The 19711-nt window shown below is 48.6% G+C and overlaps 1 protein-coding gene across 2 annotated transcripts in view; it reads left to right on the top strand.

Moving 5' to 3' along the window:
• TBC1D9 (TBC1 domain family member 9) overlaps positions 1–19260 on the top strand; it is a 100395-nt gene extending 81135 nt beyond the window's left edge. For both annotated transcript variants that reach the window (XM_066385530.1, XM_066385534.1), the window contains exons 16-21: positions 9300–9540; positions 13683–13748; positions 14318–14404; positions 17121–17195; positions 17289–17392; positions 18514–19260. In XM_066385530.1, the coding sequence (XP_066241627.1) occupies positions 9300–9540; positions 13683–13748; positions 14318–14404; positions 17121–17195; positions 17289–17392; positions 18514–19233 (1293 nt within the window). In that variant the 3' untranslated portion in view covers positions 19234–19260. The remainder of the gene's footprint in view (positions 1–9299; positions 9541–13682; positions 13749–14317; positions 14405–17120; positions 17196–17288; positions 17393–18513) is intronic.
• Positions 19261–19711: the final 451 nt, after the last annotated feature.

Below are 19711 nucleotides of genomic sequence, written 5' to 3'. Positions count from 1 at the left end.
GAGTAAATTCAGGGGAGTAATAAAGGTCGCTTTAATAATTCAGTTTTAGATTTCCCTGCTAATTTTTAAGAGATGAAGTGACTTACAACATGCCTGACTAGGAAGATAGAGCTGAGAGTATATATATGAATAGTTAATATGAAAAACAAACATATTCTTCCAATTCATTTAAGTTGATGTTTTAGCTTTTTTCTACTCTATATGATATTTTAGCAATTTCCTTGGAATTAAGAAAATAGGGTATCCCTGGCCCTGGCTGGTTGGCTTAGTGGTAGAGCATCGGCCAGGTGTATAGATGTCTCAGGTTTGATTCCTAGTCAGAGCACACAGGAGAAACTACCATATGCTTCTTCAACCCTCCTCCTCCTCCTTCTCCTTCTCCTCTTCTTCTTCTTCTTTTCTCTCTCTCTCTCTTTCTCTTTCTCTCTCTCTTCTTCCCTTCCTGGAGCCATGGCTTGATTGGCCGGAGGCACTGAGATGGCTCCATGGAGCCTCCCCCTCAGAAGTTAGGAATAGTTTGATTGCGAGCATGGCCCCAGATGGGGGTTGCTGGGTAGATCCCAGTCGGGGTGCATGCGGGAATCTATCTCTCCTCTTCTCACTTGGAAAAGAAGAGAAAAAAAGAAAAGAAAATAGGATATTACTTTATTGAGGTGTGCAAAAGTAGGTTTACAGTTGAGAGTGCATGCAACAAAGTTTATTCTTGTATTATAATTGTAATATGTATATCTTTTTCCATATAAACACCTGTAAACCTACTTTTACCCACCCTGTATAATACTCTTTGGAATAACAAAAATTAAATCTCCTACAGTGAGCTACATTAATATACCTTTTAAAAGATGTGTAGCTAGCCCTGGCCGGTTGGCTCAGTGGTAGAGCGTTAGCCTGGCATGCAGGAGTCCCGGGTTCGATTCCCGGCCAGGGCACACAGGAGAAGTGCCCATTTGCTTCTCCACCCCACCCCCTCTCCTTCTTCTCTGTCTCTCTCTTCCCCTCCTGCAGCCAAGGCTCCATTGGAGCAAAGTTGGCCCGGGCGCTGGGGATGGCTCTATGGCCTCTGCCTCAGGCGCTAGAATGTGTCTGGTTGCAACAGAGCAACGCCCCCTGGTGGGCATGCTGGGTGGATCCCGGTCGGACGCATGCGGGGGTCTGTCTGACTCCCTGTTTCCAACTTCAGGAAAAAAAAAAAAAGATGTGTAGCTAGAATAAGAGTAAAGTTACTCAAATAGCTAAGGAAAAGCCAATTGGTTAAATGTCTGTGATTTCCACTTCACAATTTATCCCATACCAGTCTTGATCCTGAATAAGAATATATTACATTAGTAAATGAAGCAATGTAGAATTTTTTTTCTTTAGATAAAATACTTTAGCCTGACTAGGCAGTGGCGCAGTGGATAGAGCACTGGACTGGGATGCAGAGGACCAAGGTTTGAGACCCCGAGGTCGCCAGTTTGAGCACAGGTTCATCTGGTTTGAGCAAAGCTCACCAGCTTGCGCCCAAGGTCGCTGGCTTGAGCAAGGGGTCACTCGTTCTGCTGTAACCCCACAGTCAAGGCACATATGAGAAAACAATCAATGAACAACTAAAGTGCTGCAACAAAGAATTGATGTTTCTCATCTCTCTCCCTTCCTGTCTGTCTGTCCGTATCTGTCCCTCTCTCTGATTCTCTGTCCCTGTCAAAAAAAAAATAATTTAGTCATGACCATCCTCAAGATCCTAGGTGAAAATGTGGCAACTGACAGGAATAAAAATGTTGGGTTTTTTTTTTTTTTGTATTTTTCCGAAGCTTGAAATGGGGAGGCAGTCAGACAGACTCCCGCATGCGCCCGACCGGGATCCACCCAGCATACCCACCAGGGGGCAATGCTCTGCCCATCTTGGGGCATCACTCTGCCACAATCAGAGCCATTCTAGTGCCTGAGGCAGAGGCCACAGAGCCATCCTCAGCACCCGGGCCAACTTTGCTCCAGGGGAGCCTTGGCTGCTGGAGGGGAAGAGAGAGACAGAGAGGAAGGAGAGGGGGAGGGGTGGAGAAGCAGATGGGCACTTCTGTGTGCCCTGGCCGGGAATCGAACCCGGGACTCCTGCATGCCAGGCCGATGCTCTACCATGGAGCCAACCAGCCAGGACCAGGAATAAAAATGTTTTAAAGATGCCTTTTATGCAGGTACTGATTTTTATCCTGATCTCTAATTGGGCAGCTTTGTGTCTGCAGTGTGTGTGACTGCCAGCACTGAACTGGGCTATATTGAGAACTGCAAAGGTAGTACAGGAACCAACCATAAAAGCAGAGACATAATGGTCTGAGTTGGCCACTAACAAAATCAGAGAGCGTGATAGTGGGGGATGTTTTATTTAGTTTTATTTCACTGGTGCCTGGCATCATGTCTGTCCTTGGTAGGTGTTCCAAACACGGGTGTTGAGTACAGAGGCAAGTTGCAATCCATTACCAATCTAGTACACACACTCCATGCTCTGGATCTGGGCTCAGAGAGACTGAGGTTTCATAGCTGGTTAGTGACACGCTGTGTCAGCCCAGCAGCTTGACTCACAGAGCGGACAGCAGTGCCCTCACCAGTCCCCAGTCTGCTCTTGAGGGTGAAGTCTCCGTACTATGTCATCTCATTCACAGTTTATCCATCTCTCTGAAGCCCTGCAGCTAATTAATTGCTTGGTATAAGTAGGTTATGCATAAGGAAGGGGATCACTCTTTGTTTCCCAAAGGACAAAATACATATAATGATCCGATTGAGATCCGATTTGAAAGGGATGCTAAGGACTGGAAGAAATCTGCTTCACGGGTTGTAGGGAGGTAGGGCCAGGATTTGGGGTAATGAAACAGAATTGGGTGTAGCAGCTGGAGGGAGCAATGCTATGGACAGATAATGGAAAGGACTATGACATTAGAAAGAGGCCAACTTTGGGGGACACCAGGAAAAGGAGGGACAGCACTGGCTGTGCAGAGGTCCCAGATCCAGAGAGGTGTGAAGAATTTTAAGAACCATCATCTAGGAAAAACCAACTTTGGACTAAACTAAGAGGACTCTTCAACCAAGGAACACTGAAGAAGCCACACCGAGACTGACAAAATGGGAAGACAGAGAAATGCAACACAAATGAATCAAGAGAAATCCCCAGAAAAGGACCTGAATGAATCAGATATAACCAAATTACCACATGCAGAGTTTAAAATAATGACTGTTAGGATGCTCAAAGATATTAGAACAACAATAGATGGTCATTACAAACACCTAAATAAAGAGATAGCAAGTATAAAACAGGACATGAAATATTAAAAAAGAATCAATCGGAGATGACAAATACAATATCAGAAGTGAAGACCACAATGAAAGGAATTAAAAGCAGGATGGATGAAGCTGAGAATTGAATCAGCAAGTTAGAGGACAAGATAAATGAAGGCATGGAAGCAGAGCAGAAAAAAGAAAAGATACTCAAAAAGTCTGAGGAAACTCTGAGAGCTCCGTGACAACATGAAGAGAAATAACATCCGCATCATAGGGGTTCCTGAAGAAGAAGAGAAAGAACAAGGGAAAGAGACTTTGTTCAATTATATCATAGCTGAAAACTTCCCTCAATTAATGCAGGAGAAACTCTCACAAGTTCAAGAAGCACAGAGGACTCCATTAAAGAGAAACCCAAAGAAACCTACACCAAGACACATCATAATTAAAATACCAAAGCTAAGTGATAAAGAGAAAATATTAAAAGCTACTAGAGAAAAAAAAAGGCTATCACCTACAAAGGAGCCCCCATAAGGATGACTTCCTACTTCTCAACAGAGATGGGTGAAGCCGTCTTCTGACCTGAGCACCCTGCAGTCTTGTCTGAGCCTCTCCAGGACACGGTGTGTCATTCATACCCTTAGCGTATGCCCGAAGAAAGCTAGCCTTTCTTCCGCTCAGAAACTCTGTCCTAAGGGCGTGTTGAGAAACATGAGTTCTCACCCTGACAAAGAACGTGAGACCCTTATCGGTGTCGGGGTGAGAAGGGGTCTCTGGTGCTGTTGGACCAGGTAAAAACTTCAGTTCTGGGCTCTTTCTTGAGTCCTTTGAACACTTTAAGTGGCTTTAATTCATTAAACGAACATGAAGGCATTACTGTGTGTCAACACCCACCCTGCCAGACCTCTCAGTTCTTTAAGAAGCCAGTTTCTGGAGCGGCTTCCTGCAGATGCAAAGGAAAGATACAGTCCTCTCCCAGGGCACTTACTCTTGGGCTTTTTAAAATTTTCTTTAAAGATTTTATATTGCTTTTTAGAGAGAGGAGCAAGAGAAAGAGAGGAAGGGGCAAGGGTTTGAGTGGGAAGCTCATAGTAGTTGCTTCTCATATGTGCCCATGGTTGCCCAGGCAAGCCCATGGTTTTGAACTGGTGAACTCTGCATTCCAGGTCGATGCTTTATCCACTGCACCACCACAAGCCAGGCCCTGTGGGCTTTGGGCTAAACTTGGTGGAAAAGGTGGAAGCTGCTACCCTAACATGAATTTGGTGGAAAATGCAGTCCAGGACCCCCTTGCCCTAGTTTATTCTGAACTCTCCAAATTCATCCCTCTAGTCCCTTTCTATTTTTGGGTCCCTGTCCTTCAAATAATGGGCTGTGCAGCCTCAGCACAGACTGACAATGATCCTCCTGGCTTGTCTTTCCTGATGTCCGTGAGCACCATGAACGTGCCTGCACCACATCCAGGCTGGTTCCAGAGTCACTTGTGAGCCTTAATTAGGAGCAAATGCCCTGGGCAACCTTTATCCACTGACATTACTCAAGTAAAAGATACACCTCCCAGGATGTGTCACCAACATGAGTGACCCAGAGACAGTCACTGGTCATCACTGGTGATAGATCAGAGTACAGCCCAACCCATGCGGTCCCCTGGGACCTCAGCCTCCACCTTCTTCCCTCCGACATCACCCCGCCTCTGTCTGCAGCCAGGAATGCATCCCCAAGCCCTAGAGAACTGCTGCAGGCTTCCAGGATTCTCCCAAGGGTGCCCCGTGGAAAACCTGGTTTTGCTTCTTTTCTCCCCCTCTCCACCCCCGTCTTCTTCCCCCTCTCCTTTTCCTCTCCTTCCCCCTCTCCACCCCCCTCTCCTTCCCCCTCCCCCCTCTCCTTCCCCTCCTTCCCCCTCTCCCTCCCCCTCTCCTCCATCTCTCCTTCCCCCTCTCCTACCCTCTCCTTCCCCTCTTCACCCCCTTCTCCTTCCACTCTCCTTCCCCTCTCCCCCTTCACCCCCTCTCCTTCCCCCTCTCCTTCCCCCTCTTCACCCTCTTCTCCTTCCTCTCTCCTTCCCCTCTCCTTCCCCTCTCCTTCCCCTCTCTTTCCCCTCTCTTTCCCCTCTCCTTCCCCCTCTCCTTCCCCTCTCCTTCCCCCTCTTCACCCCCCTCTCCTTCCCCCTCTCCTTCCCCTCCTTCACCCTCTCCTTCCCCTCTCGTTCCCCCTCTCCTTCCCCTCTCCTTCCCCCTCTTCACCCCCCTCTCCTTCCCCCTCTCCTTCCCCTCCTTTGCCCTCTCCTTCCCCCTCTCCTTCCTCTCTCCTTCCCCCTCTTCGCCCCCCTCTTTCGCCCTCTCCTTCCCCTCCTTCGCCCTCTCCTTCCCCTCCTTCGCCCTCTCCTTCCCCTCTCCTTCCCCCTCTTCACCCCCCTCTCCTTCCCCCTCTCCTTCCCCTCCTTCACCCTCTCCTTCCCCTCTCGTTCCCCCTCTCCTTCCTCTCTCCTTCCCCCTCTTCACCCCCTCTCCTTCCCCTCTCCTTCCCCTCTCCTTCCTCTCTCCTTCCCCCTCTTCACCCCCTCTCCTTCCCCTCTCCTTCCCCCTCTTCACCCCCTCTCCTTCCCCTCTCCTTCCCCCTCTCCTTCCTCTCTCCTTCCCCCTCTTCACCCCCTCTCCTTCCCCCTCTCCTTCCCCTCCTTTGCCCTCTCCTTCCCCCTCTCCTTCCTCTCTCCTTCCCCCTCTTGACCCCCTCTCCTTCCCCCTCTCCTTCCCCCTCTTCACCCCCTCTCCTTCCCCTCTCCTTCCCCCTCTTCACCCCCTCTCCTTCCCCCTCTCCTTCCTCTCTCCTTCCCCCTCTTCACCCCCTCTCCTTCCCCTCTCCTTCCCCCTCTTCACCCCCTCTCCTTCCCCCTCTCCTTCCCCTCCTTTGCCCTCTCCTTCCCCCTCTCCTTCCCCTCTCCTTCCCCCTCTTCACCCCCCTCTCCTTCCCCCTCTCCTTCCCCTCCTTCACCCTCTCCTTCCCCTCTCGTTCCCCCTCTCCTTCCTCTCTCCTTCCCCCTCTTCACCCCCTCTCCTTCCCCTCTCCTTCCCCCTCTTCACCCCCTCTCCTTCCCCCTCTCCTTCCCCTCCTTTGCCCTCTCCTTCCCCCTCTCCTTCCTCTCTCCTTCCCCCTCTTCACCCCCTCTCCTTCCCCCTCTCCTTCCCCTCCTTTGCCCTCTCCTTCCCCCTCTCCTTCCCCTCTCCTTCCCCCTCTTCACCCCCCTCTCCTTCCCCCTCTCCTTCCCCTCCTTCACCCTCTCCTTCCCCTCTCGTTCCCCCTCTCCTTCCTCTCTCCTTCCCCCTCTTCGCCCCCCTCTTTCGCCCTCTCCTTCCCCTCCTTCGCCCTCTCCTTCCCCTCTCCTTCCCCCTCTTCACCCCCCTCTCCTTCCCCCTCTCCTTCCCCTCCTTCACCCTCTCCTTCCCCTCTCGTTCCCCCTCTCCTTCCTCTCTCCTTCCCCCTCTTCACCCCCTCTCCTTCCCCTCTCCTTCCCCTCTCCTTCCCCCTCTCCTTCCTCTCTCCTTCCCCCTCTCCTTCCCCTCCTTTGCCCTCTCCTTCCCCCTCTCCTTCCCCTCCTTTGCCCTCTCCTTCCCCCTCTCCTTCCTCTCTCCTTCCCCCTCTTCACCCCCTCTCCTTCCCCTCTCCTTCCCCCTCTCCTTCCTCTCTCCTTCCCCCTCTCCTTCCCCTCTCCTTCCCCCTCTCCTTCCCCTCCTTTGCCCTCTCCTTCCCCCTCTCCTTCCTCTCTCCTTCCCCCTCTTCACCCCCTCTCCTTCCTCTCTCCTTCCCCCTCTTCACCCCCTCTCCTTCCCCTCTCCTTCCCCCTCTCCTTCCTCTCTCCTTCCCCCTCTCCTTCCCCTCCTTTGCCCTCTCCTTCCCCCTCTCCTTCCTCTCTCCTTCCCCCTCTTCACCCCCTCTCCTTCCCCTCTCCTTCCCCCTCTTCACCCCCTCTCCTTCCCCCTCTCCTTCCTCTCTCCTTCCCCCTCTTCACCCCCTCTCCTTCCCCCTCTCCTTCCCCTCCTTTGCCTTCTCCTTCCCCCTCTCCTTCCCCTCTCCTTCCCCCTCTTCACCCCCCTCTCCTTCCCCCTCTCCTTCCCCTCCTTCACCCTCTCCTTCCCCTCTCGTTCCCCCTCTCCTTCCCCTCTCCTTCCCCCTCTTCACCCCCCTCTCCTTCCCCCTCTCCTTCCCCTCCTTTGCCCTCTCCTTCCCCCTCTCCTTCCTCTCTCCTTCCCCCTCTTCGCCCCCCTCTTTCGCCCTCTCCTTCCCCTCCTTCGCCCTCTCCTTCCCCTCCTTCGCCCTCTCCTTCCCCTCTCCTTCCCCCTCTTCACCCCCCTCTCCTTCCCCCTCTCCTTCCCCTCCTTCACCCTCTCCTTCCCCTCTCGTTCCCCCTCTCCTTCCTCTCTCCTTCCCCCTCTTCACCCCCTCTCCTTCCCCTCTCCTTCCCCCTCTCCTTCCTCTCTCCTTCCCCCTCTTCACCCCCTCTCCTTCCCCTCTCCTTCCCCCTCTTCACCCCCTCTCCTTCCCCCTCTCCTTCCCCTCCTTCACCCTCTCCTTCCCCTCTCGTTCCCCCTCTCCTTCCTCTCTCCTTCCCCCTCTTCACCCCCTCTCCTTCCCCTCTCCTTCCCCCTCTCCTTCCCCTCTCCTTCCCCCTCTTCACCCCCCTCTCCTTCCCCCTCTCCTTCCCCTCCTTTGCCCTCTCCTTCCCCCTCTCCTTCCTCTCTCCTTCCCCCTCTTCGCCCCCCTCTCTTTCGCCCTCTCCTTCCCCTCCTTCGCCCTCTCCTTCCCCTCCTTCGCCCTCTCCTTCCCCCTCTCCTTCCCCTCCTTCGCCCTCTCCTTCCCCTCCTTCGCCCTCTCCTTCTCCTCTCCTTCCCCTCTCCTTCCTTCTCCCACTCCCCTCTTTTCTAGATTATTAGCTGCAGCTCCCAGTAAGCTACTGTGATAAGGACATTGGTCTTCTTTGGAAGTGCTGTACACTCAGAACTGAGTCTTCCCCCCTCTTCAGACCCTCGGGCGGGCGGGCAAAGGAGACACAGAGATCAGAACGGGCTATTTTCTGTTGCAGGATTTATACATGCTCGCTGTGAGATGCTCAGTTCAATAATGAAGTGAGAATACAGCCCCCTCTTCATGTCCTCCCCGCCCCCACTTACCATCCAGAACTAACATAAACGTCCTTGCGTGGGGGGAAGGGCAGTTTTTCTAAGGTCTTTTCTAGAGACTTATCTTTGTGGCCTTCTTAGAATGGGCATCTGTTTCTACCAGAATCAATATGACCTTGTGAGGAAAGAGTTTCCAGGGACAGAGACTGGAGGCTTTTGTTTGTATCCGGCTCTCTCTCCTCCACGCCATAGTGGCTCCTGCTCGTACTTTTCCTAGAGCTGTTGTCAGATGTGTGAAATAGGAGGACCACATATTTGTAGGTTGACTACTGTATGGCTAGGAGGATGTTTACGTGGTTTTGGTGACCAAGAGGCAGAGGTTTTATGGAACACTGACCTATGAATTGGGAAACTCAAAATTTTGTTATGATCTGCTTAGGGTAAGCGAATAGGTTGGGTGACCTGTTCTAGGTCACCTGACCCCAGGACTTTCTCATCCTCATCTAGAAAATAAGGTGGTCACATGGCCTCAATTACAGATCTCTTTCAGGTTAACATTCTCTTTATTTATTTTAAATTAAACAAACAAACAAAAAGTGTTTATCTTTATGGGAGTTATTTCTTAAAATGCCTGTGAGAGTGTGTAGGAGAGGAAGGGGGGGTGGGGGGTTCCCTTTCTTTCTTCAGCTATTCTAGCCACTGACTCGGATCCTTCATGCCTGATGTTACCTGCAGAGATGGTTGCCATGGAGCTGGTGGGGGTGGGCAAGTGGAGATATGAACAGAGCAAGGAAAAGGGGAACTGGACCACAGTGATGCCGCAGGTCAGGAGATGCACATGGTTGACCAGATGCCTGTTTCCAAATTGAGGGTGTCTTTCCTCCTGGTATCTGCTGTGGGGTAGAGTCTTCAGTATCTTCCTGCTCTTTTGTTTTTCAGGCAGAACATCTAACCAGCTGCTACTGGGGCGGGAGCAGCAATGCCCTGGACCGGCACGACCCCAGCCTGCCTTACCTCGAACAGTACCGCATTGACTTCGAGCAGTTCAAAGGGATGTTTGCCCTCCTCTTTCCCTGGGCCTGTGGCGCTCACTCCGACGTGCTGGCCTCCCGCTTGTTCCAGTTACTGGATGAGAATGGAGACTCTCTGATTAACTTCCGAGAGTTCGTCTCTGGGCTAAGTAAGGATGCGGTGCGGTTACGTGATCTGGGGGAGGGAGAGGAGGAGGGGAGGGGTGGTGGGTAGTGACCCCTGTGGTGTTCAGCACTGCACCCCCCCAACCCAGACCACAGCCCGAACTGCCTCAGAAGAGGGCAGAGCAGTACATTTTAGGGTTTGCAAACTGACCGTAAAGTTCCTTTTTAGCTAGTGGATATATGTAATATGGTTAAATCATTGCCTTCTGCTTTAGATAGTTTCCCCAGCTGAAAAACATTGTCAGAGAATTCACGGGGCCTGTTCACTGCCCCATGTTCTAGCAGGCTCTTGCCCCGTTTATAATTGAGGGGATAAGCTGCCTCGTAGTTGAGGATAGTCCGCTGATACGAGCTGTGGATGGAGCAGGCATACGTCAGTCTGCCAGAATGAGAGAGGAAGGAAAGATGTTTATTCAAATTTTGTGCCACTCTGTGACCTTGGGCCATGGACTTTCAAATGACATGCCCAGGGAGATAGGAAAGTGTCAGGTGTAGAGCCAGTGAGGATTCCAAAGCACCCTCAGTCTTTAGGAATAGTGACAGGAAGGCTGACCAGCCAAGGAAGCTGATGGCTCTGTACACAGACAAAGGGGGGTGTAGATGAGGTCCTCTTTGTAAGAAAAAGAATTGCTTGTCTAAGCATTCACAAGTCTGCTTAAAAAGAGGTGCGTGGTGGTGCCAGCCTTTGTTAGGTGCATGCCTGTTCTGATGCTTTGGAATCTGAACTTTGTTATCTACTGCAAACAGCAGCCCTTGGAGTAAGGACAGTGACGACAGTGAGGGACATTTACACGGCATTTGCTGGGTGCCAGACGCGGCCCTGAAGCTTTCTGTGCCTTCAGTGTGCCTGGAGGCGCATGGCTGTACTGCGGGCGCTCGGACTGAGGCATCCGGGAGGCACGGTCGGTGCTGTTACCACTGCGCTTTGTTACCTGCCTGCTTATTATGCTCGTCCCCATTTTCAGTTAAAGAAATGGAAGCTCAAAGAAGTTAAGTGCCTCGCCACTGCGGGGACATTCGTTTTCAGAACGTCAACACTTCTCTTTTGTTGAACTCATCTGGGCACAGTCAGCACATGCTGGGCCCAGGGTTCTGATGAGAGCTCTCTGTCCTGAAAGCTCATTTTTTCATTATTACTCTATGCGGAGGACAGCAAATGGGATTTTTTTTTTCTTTTTAGGGAAGAGGGAGGTATTAAGTTTTGAAGTACACAAGGTATTCCTAAGTACATTCTGCTTTTTTTAAAAAGTGAGACAAAGATATATATTTAACAAAATAAAAATTTAAAAAGTGAGACAATGCATACAAGGCTAAGCACCCCTTTGACCCTGTCCTAACCTTTCCTGCCCCAGGGTAACGACTTCTGATCATATTGGCGTCTTATGAGAAGGTGTCTTTTTTTTTTTTTTTTTAATCTTTGGACAAAAACAAGGAAAATGAAAAAGAGGCAGGTTCGGCATGTAGAAAGTAATAGAAAAAAATATAAATATTTAATTTATTCTGTTCAGTCAACTCCAACAAGAAAAATATTTTGTAAAATCTTTAAGAAAGGAAAGAAAGGTCCCAGGTAGTGAAAACATGGCAGAGAATACCTGAACGTCCTGATGTGCAGTGGCGCTCCTGAGCAAGGTCGGCCACGCCCCGGACCGTGGGGAATGAGTTGTTGTCAGGCAGGTGGGTCAGTTGTCACTATGCACACAGACAGGTAGACCAGGAGAGAAAGCCTATTCCGGGTTTAAAAAATTTTTTTAAATAAATGATATTTGGGTAACAATGAGTCAGTAATTTTGGTATCAATCCCCAGAAAGATGCCTCTAGAAATCTATAAAAAAAATAAGTGGTCTACCTGGAATTAGAAATAAGGGCTTGCTATCAGAAGCCAGAAATGAGCTGTCTCTCCTTCTCCAATCGCTGAAAGGCAGAGTCTGTAAGCACTGCACAGAGGTCATGGCGCAGCCGGTCCTTATAAACGGAAAAGCTGGAAGGATACAGAAGTCAGTGATCGCGTGACTGGCTGAACACTGCCCCCGCCCCAAGCGCAATAGTTAATGAGTCCGCTTCTACTGAGAGTTCTCTAGGACCTGGCGCCTGGTATTTAACTTCTGTGGTTGTTTCCTAATTTAAAAATAGACTTACTGTCAGGACTAAATGTGATCATTCAAATCAAGTGTCTAGTACAGTGCCTGGCTCAAAGGGGTTAGTTATTATTGTCACTATAATTACTATTTATACCCCTCTCCTCTACTTGACTCAGTTGGCAACTTAAAACGGTAAAGGTAGAGAAAGCCAGACAAATGTGTGGGCTGCACGAAGCTGGGAGAGACAGCCAATATGCTGAATGACGAAAAGATATTTTTTAACAAATATGAGAGGAGGAAATGATTGGCCAGAACAAATTGATAGGGGTAAATCTGATATCCTAAATTTAAATGATGGTAGAAGAACTAGCTACGGTTTTGGCATCGTGTGTTTTTAAGCATGGGATCTAGGGTCTGACAAATCTGAGTTCAAATCCTGGGCCTGCTACTTACCAGCTATGGCCTTGAATAAATTACTAAACATCACTAAGGTTGACTTTTCTCATCTGTAACGTCAGGATGATAATTGTGCCTATTTCACAGAATTATTGTAAGAAGAAGTGAAATGCACATGGAAAGTACTTAGCGTAGGACTTAATACGAGGTTAATAAAGGTCTGCTGTTATTTTCATGATTAGTATTAGTACGCAGACATCTTGGGGTTCAGTAACCATGTGGTCAGTATGAAGCTCCGGGTGGAGGGGTATAAAAAGGGGGATGCAGACGTAAGCTATATAAGTGGAAGAGCTGAGGACAGTCCCACAATTTTCTGAAGTGGCCAAGAGACTTCTGGAACTCTGTCTAGAGGTCTGCTGGCTGACAAAGTAACACAGAAGGTAGATGTGAATAAGAATAGGGAAGGGTGCAGATAGAAACCATATCCTATGAGGAAGTTGGGACATTTGGAAGGTATATCTCAGAAGGACAAACTTGCCTTGAAAAGATAAGCTGGAGGGGACAGCACAGCTGTCCTTCACATGTGGACTGTTGAATTAAAGGGGCAGTAGACCCTGTTTGGTTTTAAAGAGAAGAATAAGGGGAAGAGGAGTCATTCTAAACTGTTTTTTGAGTCATGGACTCTTTGAGAGCTGACAAGGACTTATGTACATTTTCTTCCCCCAAAATGACATTTTAGACCTAACTTTTACATTTTACGGGGCTCATGGGCTTGATGAAGTTGGATCCGCAGGTTAAGGATCCTGAGACTAAAGTAAAAATTACGGAAGAACTTTCCGCATTGAGAGAATGATCAGGGAAGCGCGCTGCCTCTGGTGCTGAGCTCCGTGTCCGAGAATGTGCTCACAGGTCCCGACAGTAAGTGGAGGTTGGACAAGATGACCCCGATGTCCTGGCTAACCCAGATTCCTCTGTTCCTTTTTTTTCTTTTTTCAAATCTGATTGATCTTCAACTAGGTGCTCTGAGAATAGATACTGACAAAGGATTTTCTGATTCCTGAGACACGTGTGTACTTTAAAGGAAAGGGTAACAGGATTCTTTTGATTGAAGTTATGGTGTCATAATCCAGATAGGTTCAAATAAGTGAAATGAAGAAACATTCAGGAGAACCCAAAACAACAACAAAAAGAACTTTTAAAATGAATGATTGAAGCAATGTCAAATATAGTTTGAAATTATTTCTGAGCTCAGGTGTTTAGGATGTTGAAGCTCATTCATAACACAGTGTATTAAGTGCCAGGTACTCTTTGAAGTGTTTTATACATATTAACACACCTAGTTCTCCTACTTCCTGGGTCCTGATGTCTGAACCATTGGTAGTGTCTTCTGTTTATCATCCTGCTTTATAGAGGGGAAACTGAGGTACAGTGAGGTCGACTCTGCCAGCGTCACTGAGTAAATACAAAGGATTTGGAACTAGAAATCCTGGTTCCAGAGCTCTTAACCCACACATGCCCTGGCCAGACCTTGTGTCACCTACAGTTTTGGTTTTAGTTTATAAAAAGGAGACCTTTCAGGGAAAACAAGGCTAAGCCTGGTGGGGGTTCCGGACTACACAGTGCATTTCACAGTGGGACTCTTGGCCTTCCAGGTGCTGCCTGCCATGGGGACCTCACGGAGAAACTCAAACTCCTCTACAAAATGCACGTCTTGCCTGGTAAGTGAGCTGCGCGTGGCTGCACGGGCACCTGCAACCATGAGCTACATTGAAGTTTATTTTTGGTGGGGGTGACCTGTTTGCCGATTTCTGATATACAGAATCACTCCTGGGTCACCTAGAAGGAGTGGGATAGTGACTCCACATACCTGCCTGAGTTGGTATGTCCTTGAGTCTACAGTCGTTTACCTGTCTGAAGTGTGAGTTGTGTTGATTGCAAAGAGCAGAGCAGACCTCGGCAAGAGAAAGATGACTAGCATTTGGTAACACCTGGGGTTCCTGAGACTCTGAGATTCTGAGTCCAGGGGGAGTCGTGCTAGCACGGACAAAAACAAGTAGAAAAGATGGTGAGAATTTAAGTTTTAAATGAGATTGGCCTCCAGCTGTTATCTAACAAAACTTTAAAAAAAAAGAAAAAAAGGGAGATTGGGCACTAGGATAGAAACAGGGTAGAACCTTAGACTGTGACCCTGCCCTCCCCCTCCCCCGGGTCATTTCTGTAATGAGCACCACACAGTCATGAGCCGTGGCCCTACCTGTGTGGGACCGGTCCTTCCTGTCCTCCCTAGAGCCGTCCTCTGATCAAGATGAGCCAGATTCTGCTTTTGAAGCAACTCAGTATTTCTTTGAAGATATCACCCCAGAATGCACACATGGTAAGTGACCTTCCTCACCGGGAGTATTAACGCCAGTCAGTCAAAGAAGTGTGTGCATGTGATGGCTTGATATATTACTTTCCTTTTTTTTTATTTTTTTATTTAACATTTTTAAAATCACAGTTGACATTCAATATTATTTTGTATTAGTGTCAGGCGTCCAGCATGGTGGTTAGACAATCATATACTTTACAAAGTATCCGCCCCCCCCCCCATAGTCCCAGGACCCACCTGGCAGCGCGGCCAGTTATCACAGTATCACTGCCCCTATTCCCCACGCCGCACTTTACATCTGGGGGACTGCCCTGTAGCCGCCAATCTGTGCTTCTCCATCCCCTCACCTTTCTCACCCAGGCCCCCAGCGCCCCTCCCCCTCTGGCCACCCCCAGTCTGTTCTCTGTATCTGTGAGTCTGTTTCTCTTTTGCTTACTTGTTTATATTATTCTTTAGATTCCATATATAAGTGAAATCGTGTGGTATTTTTCTTTCTATAATATGTTACCTTTTCCCCCAAATTTTTAAAGTTGGGCAACTATTGGGGAACAGGTACTTCCGCCTGCTGAAGGGACCATGGCCACCACATCCCACTAGCTTAGAAAGGACATGTCCTGCCTACCTTGTGGTGGTGCAGTGGATAAAGCGTCAGCCTGGAACACTGAGGTCGCCAGTTCAAAACCCCGGGCTTGCCTGGTCAAGGCACATATGGGAGTTGATGTTTCCTGCTCCTCCCCCCTTCTCTCTCTGTCTCTCCTCTCTAAATGAATAAATAAAGTCTAAATGGAAAAAAACACATGTCCTGCCAAGCTATATACTTTGCTCCCCTCTCCCCACAAGCATCAGACCCATTAGGAATGCCATTCTGTTGTTAGGCTGCTCTGCACAACCTGGACAGGCATTCCTAGGAGACAGGCATCCCCAACCTCAGCCCGTGCCTGGCTGTGCAGCTCATGCGCTCAGAAGGGTTACATTTCTACATGGTTTTTAAAAATCATAAGTAAAATAATATTTCATTGACATGGGAAGGTTATATCCAATTTAAACTCAGTGCCTATAAATAAAGCTTTCGTGGCACATAGCCGAGCCGTCAGTCACTCATGTGTTGTCTGTGGCTGCCTCCCTGCTGGGGGGTGGAGCCGAGGAGTTGAGACAGTTGCACGGCCCCAGAGCCTAAGACATGGGTGAGGCCAAAGCAGGTCTGCAGCTGTGAGCACATGAAACACAGGGTTTCCTCTTATATTATTATTTATTCATTAGTGTGTGAGTTTCCATAAGGACAACTGTAAATCTCCTTTGGCTCCACCCTGCACTTACTGGGCCTTTTACAGAAAAAGTTTGCTGACTGCTGCCTAGGCGGCTGTTAGGTCGACAGAGACATGATTGTATATCTCTCCCAATTCTTATACTGAGGCGTGTACTGCTTTGTCTTGTGTGATCTAAGCAACGTCTCTTCTTGCCACTGTAGTGAGGTCTTTATCTAATTCATCACTGGGACAGCTTCATGACTTTACCCAAGTCTGACAGTAACTGTGGGTTGCTCCTGAGTCCCTTTGCCTGTTAAATCTTGCCATCCCAAAATGAAACAGCTCAGACGTGATTGTAAACTGGGAGCACTAAGTCACTGAGTAGAGGAGTGAGCCAGACCCAGTCTTACGATGATTGGCAATACGAACTGAGAGTCAGAGTTCTGGACGGGATGCTAGCTCTGTACGTTGTCACCTAGGTGACCTCAGGGAGGCTCCTGCATCCCTGAGCCTCAGTTTCCTTCTGCGTATCTGTTAGTGGACATTTGTTTCAGAAAAGAACCCACTTATTTCAGAATGCTTCAGGAATGGTCACATGCCAGTAGCATTTAATAATTATTAAGAGATCCATTTCAAAAAAATGTTTTCTAACTCCAAAAGTACCATTGCCTTGTATTGAAATTTTTAAAATATAGATATAATATATAAAATAAGTTTAAGATATCTTAAACTCTTACAATATCAGGGTAACTAATCATATCTGAAGTCCTTGTGGGCCTTGTAATAATCTGTTTTAAGAAGGAAAAAAAAGTTAAGAGTCGTTTTTCTTAAAGTTTTATTTTTGAAGCACCAGATTATAAATCTGAAGAATTTTGTAACATATAACATTTTGTGTGTGTGTGTGTGTGTGTGTGTGTGTGTTTCATCAACATAGATTTTCATTTCTTTTTAGAAAGTGAGTTTCTGGTCTTTTGTGGGGCCTGACAGAAAATCAGTCTGGTGTATGCCAAGTTAGGACGACAGTATAGCAGAGGGGAGGGGAAATCCACATTCCCTGAGGCAAGCACCACCGTTTCTTAAGTTCTGAAGATGACATGGCATCGTCCCTTTATTTCCTGGTCGTACACCAAACCCCAGTTGTGACAAAGAATTCTGGGGCAGTTATTCCTTCACCTAGAAATAGGGTTGTCAGATAAATTATGGGACACCCGGCAAGATTTCAGATAAGCAAACAGTCGTTTGTGTAGCCTAAGTGGGTCCCAGGCACTATTTTGAGATACACTTATACTAAAAAAAAATGATTTGTTGTTGATCTTAAATTCAAATGGAACTCGGTGTGCAGGGGTTGGTTTTGTTTTGTTTTGTGAAATCAGGCAAGCCTACCTAGCGGTTTCTCTGTTTTCTGCGACAAATGCTAACTGTGTGGGTTTGTAATGCGACTGTCTCTTTTCTTCCTTCTGAATGACTCTGGGCAGTGGTCGGGCTGGACAGCAGAGGCAGACACAGCGCCGACGGCAGCTTCGTCGCCGTGAGCCTGAAGCCGGACAGAGGTACGGCGTCCTCTTCTGTGTGTTTTCCTTCCCGCTGGCTGGACGCTGACTCTTGACCCTTTGAACACTTACTTCTTAACGTTTGGGTTTTAGGAAAGAGGGCAAATTCTCAAGAAAACCGTATTTATCTGAGGCTCTGGACTGCAGAAAACAAGTCAAGATCGAAGAATGCAAAGGATTTACCCAAACTGAATCAGGTGAGCTCTCAACAGGGCAGTTCGTTCATTCTAAACCCGGACACTGTTTTCCAGTCGTTGATAAATGTAGAATAAATACCCCTCAAAGATAATGGTGACTTGGGGTACTTAGTATCCGTTTACATCTGTTTTGTGCATTCTTTTGTACCTCAAACATATGCTTTGTTGGGAGAAAATTACCTCCTCAAAGAGCATGTGAATCACCAACTATTCAGTTTTGTGAGGACACATCTCATCCCAAGCCTTACAAATAAATACCCTCAGATTCTCAAAAGACAAGGCTGTGCTCTTTTCACATCTCTGTGCTCAGCTACGAAGATTTCTGACAGACTTTTTCCTTAAAAAAAAAAGCTGAAATGTAATGAGGGAGATAGAATATAGGTAATTAGAACACAGTATGGAAATGCTGACTTGCCTCACAAAAACAGATGAGTCATCTGGGTGGGGGTTGGGAGGCGCTTCTGTTGTCCAGGGTCCCCGACAGATGTGTCACGGGAGAGGGGGTATGAGCTAGCCCTGGGAAACCCCAAGATGCCTGCTAAAGCATGTGGGTGGTCCATGAGATGAGGTTTGGGATTTACCAGATACGTCAACTAAGGATAGGCATGTTAAGAAAGCAATGGTGTAACAGTTTTAGCTCTTAAGTAATGGATATACAGAGATTCAGATTCATTATTTCATTCTTTATACTCTCAGGGATGTTAGGAAAATTTTCTGATTGTAGCAAATGGAACCATTCATAAAGAGACTTTAATTTTTTTATTTATTCATTTTAGAGAGGAGAGGGAGAGACAGAGAGAGACAGAGAGAGAGGAGAGACAGAGAGAGAGAGAGAGGGGGGAGGAGCTGGAAGCACCAACTCCCATTTGTGCCTTGACCAGGCAAGCCCAGGGTTTTGAACCGGCGACCTCAGCATTTCCAGGTCGACACTTTATCCACTGCGCCACCACAGGTCAGGCAAGAGACTTTAGATAACCCAATTGACCCACCCTATCTGTAGGACTTCTCAGGGGTCTTGTAGTAGGCCTGGGGTGAGATGGCTTGGCAGGCCACTTCAGTCCTGCCTCCGTGCTCTCTGTGAGATGGTGACATTCTCTGTGCTTTTCCAAATCCCTTTTCAGGGGCAGTTTATTGAGCTGTGTAAGACAATGTATAACATGTTCAGCGAGGACCCCAATGAGCAGGAGCTGTACCACGCCACAGCAGCGGTGACCAGCCTCCTGCTGGAGATCGGGGAGGTGGGCAAGCTCTTCGTCACCCAGCCTGCCAAGGAGGCGGGCAGTGGAGGCAGTGGGGCCTGTCACCAGGGCATCCCAGGCATGCCCTTCCCCAAGAAAGGGCCAGGCCAGCCTTACGCGGTGGAGTCCATGGAGTCCCACCCGGCCAGCTTGGCGGGCGACAGCGAGGAACACTCCCTGGGAGGACAGATGGAGGACATAAAGCTGGAGGACTCCTCCCCCCGGGACAACGGGGCCTGCTCCTCCATGCTCATCTCTGACGACGACACCAAGGACGACAGCTCCATGTCCTCGTACTCGGTGCTGAGTGCCGGCTCCCACGAAGAGGACAAGCTGCACTGCGAGGACATTGGGGAGGACACCGTGCTGGTGCGCAGTGGCCAGGGCACAGCGGCGCTGCCAGGGAGCACCAGCCTGGACCGGGACTGGGCCATCACCTTCGAGCAGTTCCTGGCCTCCCTCCTAACGGAGCCTGCCCTGGTGAGGTACTTTGACAAGCCCGTGTGCATGATGGCCAGGATCACTAGTGCAAAGAACATCCGGATGATGGGCAAGGCCCTCCCTTTGGCCAGTGACTACGAGATCTCGGCCATGTCTGGCTGACCCGCGCCTTCCCTGGGAGGGGGCGGGGCGGGGCAGGAGGGGCGGGGCAAAGGCCTTTTTTATGTTCTCTGTTGGGGGTTTCTTTCTTTATTTTAAATTAAATATTTATTAGTACCCAGCTTGAAATCTAATGTTTTCATACTATAATGCAATGAAAACTGTTGGAGAAACATTTAACACCTCACTGTCGACAGGTACAGTACATTTTCTTGTTGCGGGGTGGGGGGAGGGGTCTATCAGAATACAGTTTATTCAGTGAATTCCAAAAAAAAAAAGAAAAAAGATGAATCTGTCTGTGATATGAATGTATTATAACTTCTTAGTCTTGCTGTTGAGCTGTATACATGGTTTAAAAAAAAATAGTGCTGCTTAATGCTAAATAAGGCAGCAGCCATTCGTGTCTTTGGGCTTTTTAAACTCAGAGCTGTCAGAAAATGAGATGTTCTCACATGGAATCGGCATTGTCAGCGGGGGTGAA

This window comes from Saccopteryx leptura, chromosome 1 (assembly GCF_036850995.1).
Source record: "Saccopteryx leptura isolate mSacLep1 chromosome 1, mSacLep1_pri_phased_curated, whole genome shotgun sequence".
Lineage (NCBI taxonomy): Eukaryota > Metazoa > Chordata > Mammalia > Chiroptera > Emballonuridae > Saccopteryx > Saccopteryx leptura.
This window is presented reverse-complemented; position numbering and strand designations above follow the sequence as displayed.